Source organism: Fulmarus glacialis, unplaced genomic scaffold (assembly GCF_000690835.1).
Source record: "Fulmarus glacialis isolate BGI_N327 unplaced genomic scaffold, ASM69083v1 scaffold264, whole genome shotgun sequence".
Taxonomy (NCBI): Eukaryota; Metazoa; Chordata; class Aves; order Procellariiformes; family Procellariidae; genus Fulmarus; species Fulmarus glacialis.
The window spans coordinates 14,147-34,279 of NW_009209746.1; the positions used below are offsets into that span (position 1 = coordinate 14,147).

Genomic DNA, 20,133 nt, shown 5'->3' on the forward strand with positions numbered 1-20,133 from the left:
AGCAGGACTCATGATGACAAACAAGTGAAGAGTTGCTGGATGAGATATTTTGGTGATACAAGGAAACAAATTAGACAGGCTAGTTTTCAGAAATCAGTAATGGGAAGAAAATAGAGAACGGGGCTCATTTAAAAGCATATTAAGCATCTCTGAAACTTCTAGGCAAAAAGGATATTGTTCCGAAATAACAAAGAACACCTAACATATGAAAAGGTTATCTTTTAGGAGGAAAGTCAATTTTTCATATTTTAGGCTTATAATTAGAAGCTGGCTAGTTGCTATGGAACTGTTGCCAATTCACAAATAAATATACACTTTTAATACAAAATACACAGTACTCATCTCTCCCTGTATTGTATATTGGTTGCTAAACAGCAATTTACAATATTTATGCTACTTTATAATGTTTGTGACCTTCGTTTTTTTCTGGCTTCTTCACATATGGTAGATGCACTGGGAAACTGGAAGTTTGCAAAATTAGACATGCATAACCCTTCCGTATGTGGGTCATGTTGCTGTTCTGATTTTAAACACTAGGTACTAACATAATGCTCATGACTGCGGGAGAGACTAACAGCACAGTTTCCCTACTCCACTCTGGATATGCAGTGCATCTGTGAACAGTACTTCCATAGGTTATTCTGGTGCTAAAACTCTCTGGAGCAAACACTGGCAGTCTTGCTACTCTGTGTGTTGTGTTGCAGTTTGGGTGTATCTGCAAACATCCGCCAAGGCACGGAATGGGGAACATCACTTGAGTGACCTTGAAATGAAAACCAGCTTGGACCCTCAAAATAAACAAATGAACATAATGCAAAATGACCAAGTTGTTACCCGTTTTAACACTAGCCTCTTGCTATCAGGCTCTAGTTTTACAAATCTTATGAATGCCCTTAGCTGCACAAATGCTACGCAGTCTTCCTAAGTGCGTGCGTAACATTAGTAAGGTTAAAGGTCCAGGTTCACTCTGCCTGTAAAGCATGCAACCGAGACACCTACGTCTGCCTTTGCCCCATCATCTGGGACACCCTGGAGACTCCCTGGAGTGAGGCATCAGCAAAGGGTGATTCAGGGAGGTGGCAGAGTCCTCCTGTGAGCTGCATCTCTCCCTTAAGGTGAGTATACTCTTAATGTCTCTGCCTTGTATCAAAAGTGAGGTGGACCAAAGCTGGGCCAAAGTCTTTGTTGTAGCTTTTAGGTACTGACTCATGTTAGTAGCTCTTGTCCCAGAGTCTTCTATTTAGACTCCCTGCTCCATGTGGAATGAGGTCAAGTACATATTTTAATTAGAGTATTTAAAATATTTTGGGTTCCTCTGGGTGAATATTTACGGGCAGCTCGTTTTTTTCCACCTCAGCAATCTTGACTCATATCACCCGTTCACTCTGTATGTTATTGTAGTGGCAGATGACAGGGCTGGATGCAGCTGTGAAGTTGATAGGGAGTTGCACAGTGGTGTAGCCACTCCTCTCCTACGCAGCATCGATCGGGCACCACACTGAGCAGCGCTAATGTGGAGCAGAGGTCCAGCCTCCTGCCTCCCTCTTGCTTCTCCCCTCCCCTCATCTCTTTGGAGAAAGCGTCCTTGGATTGGGCAGGTGCCTGGTTTGCTCCTTTCCATCTCTGACCTATTGCCTGTGTGCACTCTTTCAGCTATGCAGATTTTACAGCTGCGTTGCTTTTTTTTTCTGGAGCTGATTTTTCTATTAATTATTTGCACCTTTTTTCTTGCATATTGTAAACACTTTTAGTACAGTACAAAGTAAGTACAAATGCTCTGTATATTACGAAAATATACAATGAAACACTTTAAAATTATTTAAAGGAATTCTTCTCCATATAGGTCAACGCTTTTGCACATTTAAATCAGCACCAAAGCTTCAGTTCCTGTGATCAAACAGGTTAAGAAGCTCTTTCCACTGATGAATCACTTTGTCGGAGCACTCTGCAGCATCTTCACCTGGTACTATTTACAACATAGCAACCTCTTTCTGTAACTCCAGACTCATTACAGTAAAACTAGATTATTCTTATGCTTTCTGGCACTATTCTTCTAGTAATATGATCAACAATGTGGCTGTGTGTCTATTTGCGAACACTTATGCAGAGTTTTGCTTCATTTTCCTTTTTAAGCTAAGCTTGACCCAAATGAAATACAAGTATAAATATCAAACCCGCAAGTAAGGTTTGAGAAACCACAAGGTTCCGCTGCTGTTTATACGTGTGTGAATTACAGTACATCAAGAAATCAATATTCCCTAGATGGTGCTTGTGCCTGGCACTTCATGGTGAACAAACATTAGATAAGACAATATAAATGGTACAATCCTTATTGATTTCTCTTGACTGCGTAGAATGTGAAAGCTACAGCCACAGTTAACACTTACTGACAAACTCATCTAAAGTTTCAGTGCTATTTTATATTTTTATAGTTGTCCATGCTCAATTGATTCCATTAAGTTGCTAGACACATTTCAAGCCACCTAGATAAGAAAAAAAAAAATGCAGTGCCTGGAATGAGATGCTGCTACTTTGTGCCTAGCAGGATAAAAAGGTTAAAGGACTAAATTGTGCCTGGATGTTGGAAGGAGTTCTCTTTTATTTGATAGAATTTGTTATTGTTTTTAGTGATGGATAGATGCATTTAACTAAGTTAAATAAATGAACGAATAGTATAGACCAGAAATGTCTATGGGGAAACTGTACTGGAAGCTCCCAATGTTATAGCCCCTCCCCAAACAAACAAGCAAAAACCCCTTGTAGTTCCACCCCTGATTGATAAAATTCATCAGAAAAAAAATCAAATTAGCTTTAAAATCTTGAGTTTGGGATTTTTTTTTCCATTTGTTTTCCTCTTTTGAGTCACGATGCACATTTTAAATTGCTTTTTTATAGCAATTTATATATTGTTCTTTTTTCAAAAAAAGTGAGCTTCTCACACAAGTCTGGGAAATTAGGGGGTAGGACAGCACAAGAAATTCTGAATATCAGGATATGATATTTAGTGCCCCCCAAAATAATTCTCTATTTCCCTTTTATACCCAAAGAGCTCTTTTAGCAAGATATCAGAATATCTATTTCATAGTTTCTTACTCCCCCGCTGGGAAGATTTAAATAATATGATTAAATTAGTGTGAAGAAGGTGGCAGACATCCATTCCGTGAATACTAAATGCAGACTGGACTATGGGATACATAATATCTTGAGAAAACCCTTTTGTATATCTTTTTGGGCTGTTTGATACCCAGTAAGATGGAAATTCGGAAATTAAAAATGGCACGAAAAATGAAGAAGCGGGGAAATGTATCATATCAAAAACATATCAAAACCAGCCATTGTGTTATGGTTTCCTCTAGAGAAAATGCTCTCAGCTACAGTGTAAAACAGCTTACAAAGTGCTGAATATTCTGACTCTGAAGCAGCGAACTCTGAAGCACATGCTTTGCTTTAAGTGTGTTGTGGTCCTATTGATTTCAACAGTACTGAGCTTTGCTGGATTGATAGCAGCATAATCAGCACCCTCCAAGAGTGGGCACTCCTTTTCTCAGCATATTGCAGAAAAAAAACCCCCCAAAACCCCAACTTATATACTATATGAAATCAGATGGAAGTTACATTTTTCAGCTTTCAAATGAACTGTTGTTCTTTTATAGAGATTTCTATCTCAAAAAATGAGGTGAATCTACGTGAAAACATCAGGAATAATTTAGTGAACTTTGAAAAGACTTTGAACGGTACATTTGTAAGATGTTGCTTCTATCTTGTAGAAGAGTTTCATATATTTGAGCATGTTAATACAATTCACTTTTTAGTCCACATTTGGTGACACTGCCTACGGTTTTCTGTAAAATTCTTTCTTTTACCAAAAAAGACATGACAAACTGTTTTAAAATGACAGGAATGTCTTTAGATCCAGAGAAAACTGCAGAGTGGTTCTCATATCAAGAGTTTTCTGTTTTCCCTATAAAATATTAGACGTAATTAAAGGTGAGTTAAGACTTTGGTGAAAATCTAAAGAGCATCGGCAAATCTGAGCACTGCTCAGCTTTTCAATTGCTTTTCTACTTCTCAGTTCTTTTAAATGGTTTTCTATGGCAGGAACATTTTTCTTAATTAGTCACAGCTAATTAGTGTTCTGGCATAGACAAGTAATCAGAAATGTCAGAGCTGCGAGGCTACATCTCCCTAATCCTTTGATAATAATTTAGCCTCCTGGGAGGGCCTCAAGCTGCGGTAAGTAGTGGCTGACAATAAGGCAAAATTAGGTGGGCAGCAGACCATTAGGATAGAAAAATAAAAAGCACTACCAAATCCTGCTGAGCACCATCAGGCAACTAACTACACTGCCAGATGAGGTGCCTGTTTAAGCCTGTGTTGTTAATTAGCTGATTCTACCAGACCTGCCACATATGTCCAGGTGCATCATGCAAAGATGTGTATTTCTGGGTTTGCGCCAAAGGACAATTTTGCACTGTGATCAAATTTCAAGAATCTGAGAAAGAAGCCCACATATTTCTTGAAGATTATTCTGAGTTATCAAAGAAATAAGAAGATCAACACGCTACAATCCATTTTTGTTGAGTCTCTTTTAAGTAATTAGGCACGGTCCTCTCATGTTTCTCAGAGGTTAATACAAACACAGCTTTTGATTCAAATGTGGCCTTTAACCAGTTCTGCCTAGTCTCAACTTGCTTGCTGAAGTTGCCTTGGCATATAACCTAGATCAAAAAGTAGACCTTTTGTCAAATCACACACTTGCAAATAATTACATAACAATGAAAGTGAAGATTACTTATTCAAATAAACGAGACAGGAAGCAATTTGAGAATGAGGGAAAAAAAATCACAGTTGAAGTTTTCTAGAAAGACCTTGTTGAATACTATATACTACAGTAATGGTGCTTTTGAGGTAGACATGGACAGTACAAGGAGTTGGTACAGAAAACTCACATTTAAAATATGTGTTCCTCTTAGCTGTGTAACACCAGCTGAAGATTAACTCGCTTGCCAGGGAGAAGCATTTGCACATTTTTAACACATTTTTGGTAAAAGGTCAGAAAACTTATAGAAATTATGCAACTGAATAAAGCATTTGCTAAAAATGTACTTGCAGATATGATGGCAAACAGAAATGAATCAGATGAGTACTTCATATCTCCATTTAGGCATAGAGTGAAGTACATGACATAGTAATCTTTGGAGAATAATTTCTACCTCAAATAACCTCAAGTACATCATTGAACTTAAATCGTCCATCCCTGCTACTAATGGAAAAGGAAAATAATGGTTGTGATATGGGAACACTTACTAGCATTTAATTCACATTCCAGACAAAATACTAGAAAAAGAATATCACATTACATCTGAACTTTTGAAATACAAAAGCCAAAAGCAGCTATGTAAAGTTGGAGTGCTTAAGCATTTATACTACTCATAAAGATGTTCAGTCTTTCTGCACTCCAAAGCAAGCTGTATGAGTTCCCTGCCATTAACATCTCTTACACCGCCTGTTGAATCGTTACCCTGCACGAGGCCACAACCCCAAGGACATTCACCTACGGGAGCCGTCCCTGTGATGCCCACAGGACTACTCAGTCACACCACACCAGTTTAACACCCGTAAGAGATGGACGATCAGGGCCAAAGTCAACATCTGCTAACAGGTGCCATCTTGTACAAGATAACGAAGGGACCTGTTTGCCAATGCTGACCTTTCCAGGATGCGCACTCTGACTACTCTATGTGTTTATGGTACACTTGTGCATAGGTTTCCCAGAAATTAGAGCCTAAAAAAATTGGAAAGCCTTTAAGTTGTATCAATGGTAAAACACTGATGCGTTAGAACTGTTCTCTTAAAACCATTCTTTATTTCTCAAAGCAGCAATCAATTATTGCATAAAGATTTCATTGCATATATAGTCTTAATAAAATTGGAATCGTACATCTGTTTACACTGTAAGTTTTTCACAACAGATCCAACACAAATATAACCTATAAGATAATGCTCTTAATGGCAAATAAACCAAGAAGGGTTTTGAAGGGAAAACATTTGAAACGAAATTTTTCTGTGTTCAGACAAGAACATCCACATTTCACGTGCACTTAACAGGTACAAGAAAGTGAGAATCTACCCAAGTGGCACTTAAGAACTTTACATTACTTACAGAAAATAAGTATTGCATTGATTTTTAGGCGGTGTTTTATGCAAAATGACTTATCTTTTTTTGTTAGCAAAATCCAATTTTGTTTCAAAGGAAACAGTTTTTAATTTATAAATCTAATTTAATTTTAAATGCTTAGGTGTAGGAAGACTTATTAGTCCCATCTTAAAAATTCAAGTAGAAACGTGATTCTAAGTCTAGTCAGTGATGATAACCTGGCGTGTTTACGGATACAGCACTGATTTTATTGAGGTTAATGGTAAAATTCCCATTGATTTTGATAGTGTAGAACCAGACCCCATGGGAATTTCATAGTCGGATATTTTTTACATCTGTTAATTTTGTGATCAGATACACAGCACTGTTCTTTGATAGGCTGCACAAATGTTCTTATATCATCCATCAAGCAGATTATCTTTATAAATAAAAAGGGCCTTAATAATAATCAGTAATATTTAGATTTATTCTAGGTTTGTGTAATTCTATTTAAATACTTCATTTTCCCACTACCTACTGTTACTTTTCAGCCTTTCTGAAAATAAGTATTTTTCAAACACTGGTTTAAAAAAAAAAAAAATGAAAGTGCAACTTTGTTTCTAAAACATTTTACTAAACGTTATTTTAAAAAATCGAGTTCTTGGTTTAAGTGATTAAAAAAGTTTCAGTGGGTGATGCTTTTAATCATAATTAAAAATTGTAATCATTAAACAAACACTGTAGTGCCTGTCTTCATGATTTAGTTGTTATACATTGAATCCACCTGAGTCACTGCAGCATTAATGGTAGAAATATTTGCTTTATTTGAGTTTATTAGAGAAACTTGTCCCAATGTAAAACTTCATTGTCTTAGTTTACTTCAGTGGAGTATGGGATTGGAAGGAATCATATGGACCATTCATTGAATTAAGCCTACGGAAGTCACGAACATGCAGCAGACATTTAGCCCAGAGCTACTGCAGACCATCCACATGTACAACACATTACAAAACCTTTCTAGTGCTCTTTAAGATCTGCAGTGTTAAAAACAAACAAAAAAACCCCAAGCAAACAAGCAAAACCCCACAACTATAAGCTTCTACAGCATGAGAGTAGGAGATAAATGTCCTCAGTTCCTGCGACAGGAAGGAATTTGATAGGTAAAATTCCCAGCTGATCTTAGGAAGAAGACCATGTCCCGCACCACAAAGGAAGACAAAAAGTCCTAAGTGTCTCTGACAAACTGACCAACCAAAAAACTCTGTGACTCCAAATCTGGTGGTTAAGTTTGAGAACAAGAAGACGGCACATTGACCTTGTAGAGACCAGTGCTACCAGGAGTACCAAGTCATATTGTTCTGCATGCTGTCTATACCCCTTCCAGAGGAGGTGAAGCATGAAATACACCCAGAAGCCAAGTTATTCAGAGAACAGGAAGGAAAAATCCCCCACATTGGTTCTGCTGCATGATCAGCAGAGGTACTGAAGCATAGCATGATGGTTTAAAAATGGTGCAGAAAAAACTAGCAGGCCAGTCTTCTTTCAAAATGCCCTGAAGATTTCAGCCTCTCTCATATGTAAGGATTTGTATCTCAAGCTTAAATTCCATTCTCCTGATATTTCACATTTTGTATAGCACTGTAGTGCTCTTCCAGGCTTACCAAGCACCGCCATAAAACAATGTACATTTTTTGTCTTCTCCCTAGTTTGAGACTTCTCAGATTGACAGAAAATTTTCCAACTTCTAGCCTTAACGTATTTGTGACCCACTGGCAGCCATTTCTACCACTCTTCAATTTGAATGATCCTCTTTGATGTCTACATTACTTCGTATGATAGACATCCTGTTCTCTTGGTCACTGTAATAGCTGTCAGTATATAGCAGCCCTGAATCAAGTCAATGAAATCTGTGCATAAATAGTTTGTAAGTACACACTTTTTGGATTAAAATAGTGGCTGAGGCCTGATCTTGTCTATATTTATAACTATCAGTTCTAGCATACAGAACATCGGGGTTTTTTTGGTTATTCTGGATGAGGTGTTTCCCTGGCTGAAACACAGACATGCACTTTTCCTACTTCGCTTGGCTGATGATTTCTTATCTGATAGAAATACAATGTATTTTAAGGAGAAATCAACAGTGATCTACAACTGTAGCCAGTTGAATGGCTTGAAGTATATTTACTAAAAACTTGAACGTATTTTATTCTTTCTATTGAAATATAACTTGATAGAATTGAATTTATAAACAGTACCTAGGTTTTGTTATATCACTAATTTAAAAACCCCTTCCAAAAATCATGGGCAAAATCTTGCTTAGTCATACTGTTCTAAATCTGAATTAATCCCAGGACAGGCGAGTTAACACAGTGAGATGCCTTTGTTTTAAATTTCTGCAAGCTATGAGCTTACATATTTGTTAGTGCATATATCTGATTTTGTCCAATTGGCTATATCTCCTAGTGTGACCACTAGATACCACCATATGATACCACCATACATGAAGAAAAATAAAGATACAATAGATATTTGATACACAGAATATGTATCATGTACATCTTTTTTCTTTCCTTACAGCTACAAGCATTGGCCATGACACCATAAAATGCATAATACTGAGTAAAAGGAGACAGGAATGGTTTTGTGTCTCAAAGGCAAGTGCTATGTCATGGCTTACATCCATACAGGAGATGTTTTCTTGTGCTGAAAAGCTTGATTGCTGCAATCAAACTTGGAAGAGATCCTCGACCCATGCTAACCCAATTGTACTGTCCTTGGGTTAGTGCTAGGTGGCCTAACGCAAAACCACGCCAGGAACCATGCTGATGACTTAATGGTACAGATGATCACCTGCTAGTCCTCAGGCCTGTGCCCAGGCCCTGGCCAGTTTACTGCTATCGACATAGCCTAAGGCTTGGTCCAATCCCACTACACCAACAAAGTCAACGTGGTCTCTCCAGTAAGGGTTAGACTTGGCCTTAGGCACATAATTCTACTAACATTCAGAAAATTACAACATAAGCAAAAATAACCCCAAAGAAAAACAAAAAGTAGAATCTTGAAAATGAAACATATGCTTGCAGATTCAGTGCAAAAGCAAACTGAAGCAGAAGTTGCTAATATGGTTTTAGTACTTTGTGAAGGTGCCAGCTGGATGGATGATAATTTTTCTACCCCTGCAGGGCATCAAAGCTTTTATAAAATCATTCTTTTCACACATATTAGCACTTAGCTTATTAAAACAGATGATACTTTTTTTTGTAAAGCTGCCTGGGATTGTCTAGAAATATAAAATCTGAGAGATAAGTCTCATTTTGACCAGCCAGTCTAACAAACAACAAACACTGACATGACATACCATGGCTGAGAGTCTATGTTATGGGACCTTCTGTGACTGCCACAACTGTAGTGTCACAGTAAAGGCTGTGAATTGCTGTTATGAAAACATTTGCTGTAACTTGCATAATTAAATGAAACTGCCAGCAAAGCTTTCTAAAATACTTAGGAGATGACACACAAATAAATACATTTCAAAGTCTGTATTATGTTCCAGAATTTGTTTTGTAATAAATTGCATAAATTGCATTGCACAGTGCCAGAGATGACTTCTTTCCCTGTTCAAATTCCTACATAATTATAAGTAATCATTGCCATGTAAATTGATCCAAGTTTATAATAAAATAACTTTTATTTTAGACATATTTTACACGTGTAGTGCTTTGAATTTATACAGAAGATACAATTTCAGCTGCCTACAGCTTCTCCTTCAGACAACTCAGAAAGGGACATACTAGACATAAATTAGTGGTCAGAACTTGAATGAGCAGAAATATGCCCAAGAGTGTTGCTCATGGCCTTATAGGAGAGCCTTGTATGAAGAAAATTTTGGTAGAGTAGGTGATCATTTCTAACAAAATGAGGTGGAATCAGGGCAAAGGAATGAGCAGAGGGAGGATGCGGAAGCCAGTATCAAAGCTGAGGGAAATTATTATTGCAAAGACACAGGCTGGCAAGCAATGTGTGGGCCTCAAGGAGGAGGAAGAGGATTACTCTGAGCTTGCAGAAGCGGGATTAGAGTTTTGAAAACAAGTTTGACAATTCAATAAAACTTTGGTTAACTTTATGAAATTATAAATCTTAAACTAAAAATCCATAAAACAAAATTCTAGAAGTCATTCCATGAAAGTACCAGTCAAACCTGTAGATGTACCTGGCAAAACTGGCCTCTTTCTGTATACGAGCAGGCAGTGATATATACAAGTTCTTTATTTAGGGAAACTAGGTCTGCAATGGAGTCCACAAACCACACCAATCCAATTCTCTCCACTAACACATTCAAAATCAAAAGATGGAATAAAATTGGACTATTCACAGTGGAAAAATGACTATTTCAAATAATAATCTTCTACCAATTCTATTTATGCCTTCTAGCACTTAAAAGTTTCATGCAGAAAATGTTTAAAGAAAAGCCACCCTTGACTGCTGAAGATGGTAAATAAAAAGCAAAAGAAAAAATGATCAACAGGGAAGAACATCTGAACAGCTTGTTGAATATCACCAAAATGCAGCTTATCCCTTCTGAGGTAGTAGTGATACCAGCAAGCTTTGCAAGGGTAGCTACTTACATCAAATAACTTCTCTATATACATTTCCTCATTGACCTTTTCTCGAAGTATATCCTGGTTCTGTCGAACAAACATAATGTAGGTATCTGCTAGGTCCATCCCTGGTTTCTGTGGAGACATAAAGTAAAGGGAGAAAGTAGTGGGAAGGGAAAAAACAACAACTGAGACTTATAAGACATTATACTTAAACATAATGAAAACTGAGATTATGTTACAATGTACACACATGTATAAACTGTATTTACTAAACCTGCTGTGAATTCTGGGTTAGTTACCAAATTCAGGAGAGTTCACTATTAATAAAGTTGTCAGTGTTATAATTTATGGATGCTTTGAGTCATAAACCTACATTGCCATATGTAATGGAATGAAGTCTTGTCTCTGGTAACATCAATGGCAAACTTGGACATTTTCCCCTTTTTTGTTAGTGAGGCTTTCATAGCTAGTCCACCCTCAAGGTCCAGATCCTGCTATCACATTCAGAAAATGGTTAAAAAAAAGCATTCAGTTCCTTTTGCATTTCCACAGATTTGCTTCCAATGTACAGCTGAATTTTGCGTTTGAGGTTAGCTTCTACTAATTCCGATTCAAACTAAGTTCAAGCATTTGCCTGAGAGCAATGGCATAAAAAGGTATGAAAGCAGACCTGTACCCCTATTTTTCTGAAACTGTTGCACTGGCACAATCAGCTCAGAGGATGACTAGGGAAGGAGCAAGGGCTGAAATGTTTCCCTTCTTGTACTGATCCATGTTCTGTATAAATAGCAGAGTAGGCGTAATTTTCATACCACACTCCCAAACACGGGACTAGGATATGTCGTGTATATGTGACACTATGTCAGACCAGCCAGAGTGGTTGCTGAAACTGCTCCCTCCTGCCCAGCGGGGACTTCTGGACCTCTGTAGCCACAAAATGTTCACCTTTCTCTAACAGGAACCAAGAATGAACATAAGCAATTCGGAAAGTCTTCTGTAAATGCCCTCTGTGTGGGCAAGTTTGTAAAAGTATCACTTGATCCCAAATAATAGTTTTTAAAGTTCATGGCATGCAAAAGAAGGCTAAGTTTTATAATACTTTACAGTAAGCCTTAGCACAAAGCTATTTATAAAGGATTCAGATTTGGCTAAGACCGACTCTGTACAGAATAATTAACAGCTCCAGGGAAGGAGGACGAAAGCAGTTATATCCAGTCCCTGAATTCCCAGGCATAAGTCATCTCTATTTCTCAGAAGCTGTTATTGTCTGAAAACAGCATACATACAAAGCTGCAAGAGTAAAATATTTAGCATATTTTAAAGGCCTGTATGCATACACATGCTCATATAGTTAAAATAGTTACATATAATTTTATATTAAGGCTTCTTTTCTAGCCTACAAGTGGACAACTTTTAATTTTTCTTATTCCTTATTATCTTGTATGCAATATATTATAATGTATATAAACAGGTCTGAGCACAAGAGGGGAGGAAAGGTGCAACATGCCCAAACTAATACCCAAACTAATGTCCAGAAATTGCCATTACAATAATAGGATGAGAGCATTCTCCCCTCAAAACTGCAGATCCCTCCTAGATCATAAGCTTCATCTCTTGTTTCGTGAATCTACCATAGACACATATAGGAATATGATCCAAAATAAGAAGATTTTCTTTTTCACATATACATGTGCATCAATGGCAGTTTCATTTCTTAAAAGTAACTGTGGAATGTGGAATGATGGCCTGGTTTAACACTCCTAGGATCTTCAAAACTCGTACTGAAAAACTGAAATGTCTCCTGCACATTTAGATAGGTCATTCCAGAGGCGATGTAAGCTCATTTCAAAAACTTACCACATACATACATGCTTACATGAAACTCTTAAGAGGAAAGCAGGACCATTTATATTTACATCTGAGCTACACACCTTGATCCTAAGCATAGCAATAAAACCGTAAGCTTACAATAGATAAAACAGTTTTCTGTTGGAAAACCTGGTTCAAGGAAATCAATAGATTTCATTGATAAAAATGTGCCTTCTTCATTAAAATGTGACAGAAATGTTTTTAAATTAAACTAAATCATAAAGTGATTTAGGGCATTTAAAACAGAAAGCTCCATATATTCCCTTAGTATACTCATTTGTGATGGTAGAAAAGAATACAAACAGCATTGAAACCTTATGTACGTTCTAAAACTTGATAAGCATTTATAGGAATTGGACTAGTTTTAACTTGGAGAGATAATGGGAAAATATTTTGAAATCTCGGGTGTGTGTGTGAAGGAGATACTCTAACAAATGAAGGGCTGATTATAGTTCTAGGAGATATACAGTAAATGTAAAAATGAATCTTCCAATGAATGCTAAAACCTAATGGCTCTCTGATTTATGCAATTTTTTCTTTTACTAAGTTCAATGTTCATCTTGCAGACAGCCAAAGCTAGAAAAATAACATTTCCCATCAGCATTAACTCTCCCCTTATCTTTGAGATGTTTACCTAGTCTTGAAGCTGCGACATATGGGAATTTCACACCTAGTGAATATATTTTCATGTAGCTTGTGGCACAGGAGTGTAATCATTAAAAGAATATACACAAGTAAGAGTAACTGCAACAGCTGGTGACATTTACCAATTAGAATTACAGTTCTTTAAAACACTTCATCCTTCTTTAATGTGTGCAGGATAATTATCTTTGAAATTGCTGTGGAAAAAAAAAATTAATTTTCCTTTTAAACAGTGTCTGTCTACACTAGAAATATGTCTGGGTAAGGAAGTTATCAGTACTCCAATAGTATGACACTGTTTTAAAAGCTCACAAAATCATTGCAAGCTAACCATCTCCACTCATGATGGGCAAAACTCATTAAACATTGAATGAACCAATAGCATATCAAATACTTCATTATCTCTCCATATTGCGTGCATTGAATTTGTTTTCTCTGGACATGTGAAAGAAGAAAAGAAAGCTATTATAAGCATCAAAACAGGCTTAGTGCTATATATTTCATATTTTAACTTTTTTTTTTTAAATAGGTATTATGTATTAGATGGGAACCTCTGATTACATGATCGTATCATTCCTCTACTATTTTGGATTATTGAACTTCAGAAAAATCCCAGGCTAACACAGAATAAAAAAAAAAACAATTAAGCAATTGGATGTACCATAAAAGACAAACTAATAGAAACTGAGACATATTTTAAGTAACTGTCACAGGGGGCATTTCATTACTAACATCGGACTGACTTAAGCAACTCAGTCTTCACTTCTATACCCAAAATAAAAAATTCTGCTCCTCTGAATCTCTGGCAGAACATCTGCTGAAGTTAATGGGAGAGACTTATTTGCACATCTTTGGGAGAAGAATTTAACCTGGTATATTTATCTGGATAAGTATAAAAAAAGGTATTCTGTCTGAAAACTTCCCCAAGTAAAAAAGTGTTTTTACATGATAGATAAAAAGTTATTGTAGGTTTGTTTTATTCAGAACAGCAGACAAGATGTTTTGCCTATCTGAAAATGAAAGAGAACCAAACAAAGAGATGAATGGAGAAACTGGAAACACAAAGACATCAAATAAAATACCAGGAAATGAAGAGTTGTAAATAGGGTTACTTTGTCGCTGGTTACACAAGTAACTGAATACACTGGCGAGTGAATGAGTTTAAACAAGGGTGTAGGCTTCAGCACATTCTTTTTTAGGGTTAATCACTAGTTAACCTGGCAAGATGAACATGCTGTTTGGGGAAAAAAAAAATCCTTGTTAATTATATACTGCAAGTGCTCTTACTTCCTGCTGCTGCACCTAATCCCACAGGTGCAGGTTGTCTCTTTTACTATTCACTGGTAGGTGGGTCCAGATCGACAGGCACTTTTTCATAGCAACAAATTCAGATAAAGAAGAAACAGCTTAACTTTCCCCCTTTAAACAGGAAAACACTATCGTAGTGTCTATTTAACATTTATTAACGTTATTCCAGTTTCCAAGATGATGTAGAAGCTGTATTATGAGTGACACACATCGCTCTCACTGGCAAAATTTGCCTGAGGCACCTAGTCAAAAGTAATGCTGCATTGCCTTGATTTCCAGGCGTTGAAATATTTTGCTGCTGAAAGGTTTGCAACAAGCTTAATTCTGCCACTAATATTAGGCAAAAAAGACACATCTAAGTTTCTGCACAGCTTTTTGCAATGCAACAGTTTGCCACAAATCTCAATAAAACCCGTGTACATCTGTAAATACTTGAGTTATGTTTATTCTCACTTTGGCATTTGCCACAGAACATTTCTTAGCATCAGAGAATATTACAGAAACTTGTATTCTTGATATTACCAAGAAAAAAATCTAGTTTTACCTAGTTGCTGTCCTGTCAAAGCATTAATTTTTCAAATACGAGAACAGATGTTGGAAACTAACTATATAATAACAAACTTCATCCCACTTTGCGTTTGCTTTCCTCTCCACCCCCCTCCCCTCCCCTGCATCTTGGAGGGAGACGTTTTAACTACAGCGTGGATATAACAATGAAATGAAAAGGAGTGATGAGCTGGAGGGGGCTATTGTGAGAAACATAGGAGCTCCTTATTCAGTGTCCACCACCAAATGAAAGAGCACGCTGGAAAATTTCACTGCCTGAAATTTCTCCTCTAAATACTGCAAGGCTCATCACTTGGGCATTGGAATGACAGACTTAAAATATTTTTGGAATAGAAACTACTTGTACTCATGACAAGATCCTCGCTCCCTTCATTTCTTACACATCAAAATACATAAGTCAGGCAGGAAGATGCATCATTTGTATAATCAGTCTATTATAAAGGTAATATTTTATTCTCACATGGTTATGAAAAATAATATATTGCTTAAATGAAAAAATACAACGCATTTTCCCTGCTTCTAATACATCTTCTTGTAGATGAAAAAGTAACCTTGCCAAAGGCTAAACGTGTGTATTTTGAGAACTATCACGCAGAACTTAAGCTGTGATTCTGCAAGCATTTAAGCAAACACTTTTTCATATATCTGTAGTTTCATTGCATTCACAGGGCAACACAGGCGTGCAAGTGTTTGCACCAGGATCTTGATTCTGTAGTGCAAAAGGTCTTCAAAACACTACAGTTACTATGACAAAACCAGGTATTAAAATATGCTTTTCTCCCCAAAATGACTATGTTATTTTAACTTTCCTACTGATTAGCTGCCATCCTTCTGATCTCCATTTAAGAGGTATCTCAAAAACACTGCTGACGTAAAAGAGATGATGCAAGGCTTTCCCTCTGATTCTGCAATAGCTTGCTTTTATGGATCTGAAAACAGAAGGGCCATTTCCCAGGTTGGGGTATACAGAGGAGGAGGAAGAGGAGGAAGAAGGCAGGAGAAGCCCTGAGCATGAGGATAATGACTGTTCTGTGCTCTTTATTTTTAAACAGAGGTCTCCAAGTAAATGAATGGCACAGTATGGCCACACCTGAATACACACTGATTTCCCAGAAAAAGTCATTTGCTTCTTAAAACCCGCGAAATGAGGCCATGCAATACAAGTGGGATATTTGGAAATGGAGGTATCTGGAAGGTCCCAATGTGTATCTGCCTGGTAGGAGGCAGAGTTCCTACTTTGGCCTCTACAGGACCCCATAAGTCAAATGCTGGCACATGTGTGAGGCCCCTTTTCATACCTTTGATCCCCACATAAAGGCAAGAGCGGAGCGAGAGGCCTGGTATTGTGCGAGCTGTGCACTGCTGTCAGCCTGGGTCCTTCAAATGGCCTCTCTGCACTTGGTATGACAGGTGGCCTACATGAAGTGAGGGAGGATTAGGTTCCTTCTGTGCCCTCTACATGACTGGCATAGATTACTGGCTCCTACAAAGGGATTTAAACATACCTTTCTGAACAAAAAGCAGTATATAAATATGCATGTAACTGGATGCTCAATTTGTATGAGTAATTGCTCTGGTTATATTTGTAAATGAGGCAAATGTGTGTAGAAATGACCAGCTAGAGACACAATTATTTGTGTGCAAAACTGACTTACATAATGAGAAACTGAATGCAATGAAATTATCTACATGATTGAGGAATAATAATAATAATTTGAGATTAACAATATACATTTTTTTGCCCTTAATTCTACTCCTATTCTCATTAATTAACTGGCTTTGTGAACAGAACGTTAAAAAAAAAGAAAAAAATTAGACAGGTTGTACTTCTACATCTCTTAAGGATTGCTTGGGCTTTAAGAGAAACTAACAAAGAGTTATAGCAGATTTGCGTGAGTTGTTTTTTTAAAAAAACTGTAACCTAAATCAGCTCCTGCATTCCCAAACATCAAAACATAGCATTAACAAGAGAACAAATTGCATCTTTGACGTACTACTTATATTTGTAATGTTTGTGTTATTTTCCTCCAAACATTTGGTTTCTTTCACATGCACAGCAGCCACAATTTCTTTCACTTCAGAGCATAGTGTACTGTGACCATTAGCAGCAAAAAGAGCGTAATAGCAACTAGATTTTTTCATTATTATTTTTAGGAAATCATCAGCCTTCATTGTTGTTACTCTTCTTAGTCTGGGTTATTTTGTACTGCTCTTAGTATTTCTGTTGGTATTTCAATTACCAAAACATACACAGTGTCCATATAGCCCTATAAGCAATGGCCGGGGAAAGCAATGAGAGCTCCTTGTGACTGCATACATCCCACTTCATAAAGGGCATTCTGAAAAATGGAGGCTTATGTTGAATGTTTTCTTGAACAAGTTAAAAGAAAAAAAGATGAAACTCTTTTTTTGGATGGAGTTATTCATAATTCTCTGGCAAGATTAATGAATGGAAGGGTAGATAGCAACATTCTTACAAACATATCTGCCAAATGAACTGCAACTCTCTGTCTATATTTCCCACCCTGGCCCTGAGAAGTTGAGGGATGCCTTCTGGTGAGCGTGCATCTTTGTGCCCAACTATTTATTGTCTAAATCCCCTCTCAATATTAACAGAATTAACCTTTTCCTCAAAATGACCAAGAATCATCCAAGAATGTCCTCCTCCTTTTTGAATCCTTTATTATCCTTTATTATTTCTGTTTTTATTTGCCTTTTAACTTTTTTATCCCCTTTACCTCTCATCCTCTCTCTAAAACATTCTGCTCAGTACTACCTTCATTTTCTTCTTTCATCTAACATCTCTTTTGTCTAGTTAGTTTCTTCTTATTTCACTATAAACCAGCATATTTTTCTCTCTTTGCCAAATATTGAGCCTGGTAATCAAAGATCAAAAAACTCTGTTGAATTCACACACTCAAAAAAACCGCAAAGGCCTTTTGCCCACCCCAACCTCCTTCTCCCCCAGATCCACCAAGCGATCAAGAGCTCTGTTTCAGGGATCCCAAGGTCAGCGCTAAGGCGACCCAGCGAGATCCTCGAATGGAGGTGGGGCACGGGGGCAGAATGTGGTCATCTAACAAAGTGCAATTTTGCACATATTTGCAACTATATCAAAAGAAAGGACCTATTGTGGTCACCTTTAAATCACTTCCATATATGCAGCTATATGGTAAGGAGGGACAAGAAGAGATTTTAAAACATATCAGTTCAAAATACAGCCACACAAGGCATTTAATTAGCTTCAGTGCAGGCTTGCTAGGTTACCGTCACACGACCAAGAGCTCAGCGTAAATTCCTCACCCTGTGCTGCCCCCCTCTCCACTTCTCACTTCAGTTGTGAGCCCAGGAGATGACCTTGTAACATGATGACTTATAGCCTCCTTTTGCAGCTGGAATTTGTAACAACTTCCACAAACGGTGATTTTAGACCCTATTCAGACTCGCTGTCAGTTGTGACAGTAACGGCTCTCCTTAGCCTCAACTGCATCTTCACAAAAAGGGGAAGAATGTGAAGAAGCAAAACCAAACCCCAGTCTATCATAGAATCATAGAATCATAGAATCATTAAGGTTGGAAAAGACCTCCAAGATTATCAAGTCCAACCGTCAACCCAACACCACCATGCCCACTAAACCATGTCCCTAAGCGCCTCATCTACATGTCTTTTAAATACTTCCAGGGATGGTGACTCCACCACTTCCCTGGGCAGCCTGTTCCAAGGCCTGACCACTCTTTCAGTAAAGAAGTTTTTCCTAATGTCCAGTCTAAACCTCCCCTGGTGCAACTTGAGGCCATTTCCTCTCGTCCTATCAAATCAAACTCCTTCAACCCAGGAAAAAAGTCCTCCAGAATTTGCAAAATGTTTGCTTGGTCAGATCCACAGCCTCCCTGAAGTACAGTTTACACCTATAGTTTACAACTGTAGTACTATTGCCTGGTTCACATCTTGGGCTGTGGGAAAGGTGTGTGGGATAGCTGAAAAAATGCAAGGATCCTGATAGCCTGTCTATAATCTGGTCGTCTCTTCAGGCCAAGCAACACCATTCAGTGAATATGAGGCAACGGGGCTCCAGCAACCACCTCCCCGCTCTGCCTTCCCCCCTCTCTGGAGCAGTGCATCCCTGTGTGACCTGACTCACAATATTCTCCTAAGCTCGTTGGCAAACGTATTTTTCGGTCTCATCTTTATCGTTAACCTCAATGTCAACGTATCCAGGCCAATGGTAAAGGACTTTGACATCTCCTTCTCATAGATATTCTATGTAATTTGGAGAGTTTTTGATGTTACCTGAAAGAAGTCAATGAATTTCTAGTTTGCTCAGTAATTTTTTCTTTAGGCTTTTGAGTCTTAAGTGCCTCACCAAGGACCTTTTGGGGCACCTCCACAGCACAACGTATTAACAAAAGGTATTCTAAACTAACTGGATTTGATATGAGGTCATTCCTTTGAATGCAAGATTGAGCCTACTTTTTTTTCTTTTTTATAAAACACAAGAGCATTTATACAACTCAACAAAAAGTCCACACGTAACCGAATAAGAAAAAAATTCCGAAAACATCATCTGAACAGAAATTTACAATTTGTTATCTATGAATAAAGCAAATATAAAGATAGCAAAATAACAAATTCCGGAAATAGAGTTTTTTCCTTTTATTTAGTATGCATGGATTTAAAAAAAATGATTTAAGCTTCCAAGTATTATATTTTTAAGTATAGAACTGCTGAAAGGATTTCTGGCCACCACACAGGCTAGCATGTCCGGCATTCTTCTATATTTGTAATTTTATTTCTTCTAAGGTCATTAACATAATAATTTTAGTCATTTTTTTGCTATGCTTGGAAAATAAGATTGTTTTAGAATCACATTAAAAAGGGATGAGAACACAGACTTGCGAGAGAACAAAGGATATTTAGTGACAGTGATAATGACAATATTTGATAACTTCTTCCTTGCTTTTTTAAAGAAAAGATGTTCTACTATGATACTCTAATCAAAATATTTTAAT

General features: G+C 37.4%; 1 protein-coding gene across 1 annotated transcript in view; it reads right to left on the reverse strand.

The window, feature by feature from the left end:
* LOC104076151 (calcium-dependent secretion activator 2) overlaps window positions 1-20,133 on the reverse strand; it is a gene marked incomplete at its 5' end in the record, with an annotated part of 85,399 nt that overhangs the window by 12,312 nt on the left and 52,954 nt on the right. The window contains one exon of the mRNA XM_009576915.1: window positions 10,762-10,869. Within this exon, the coding sequence (XP_009575210.1) occupies window positions 10,762-10,869 (108 nt within the window). The remainder of the gene's footprint in view (window positions 1-10,761; window positions 10,870-20,133) is intronic.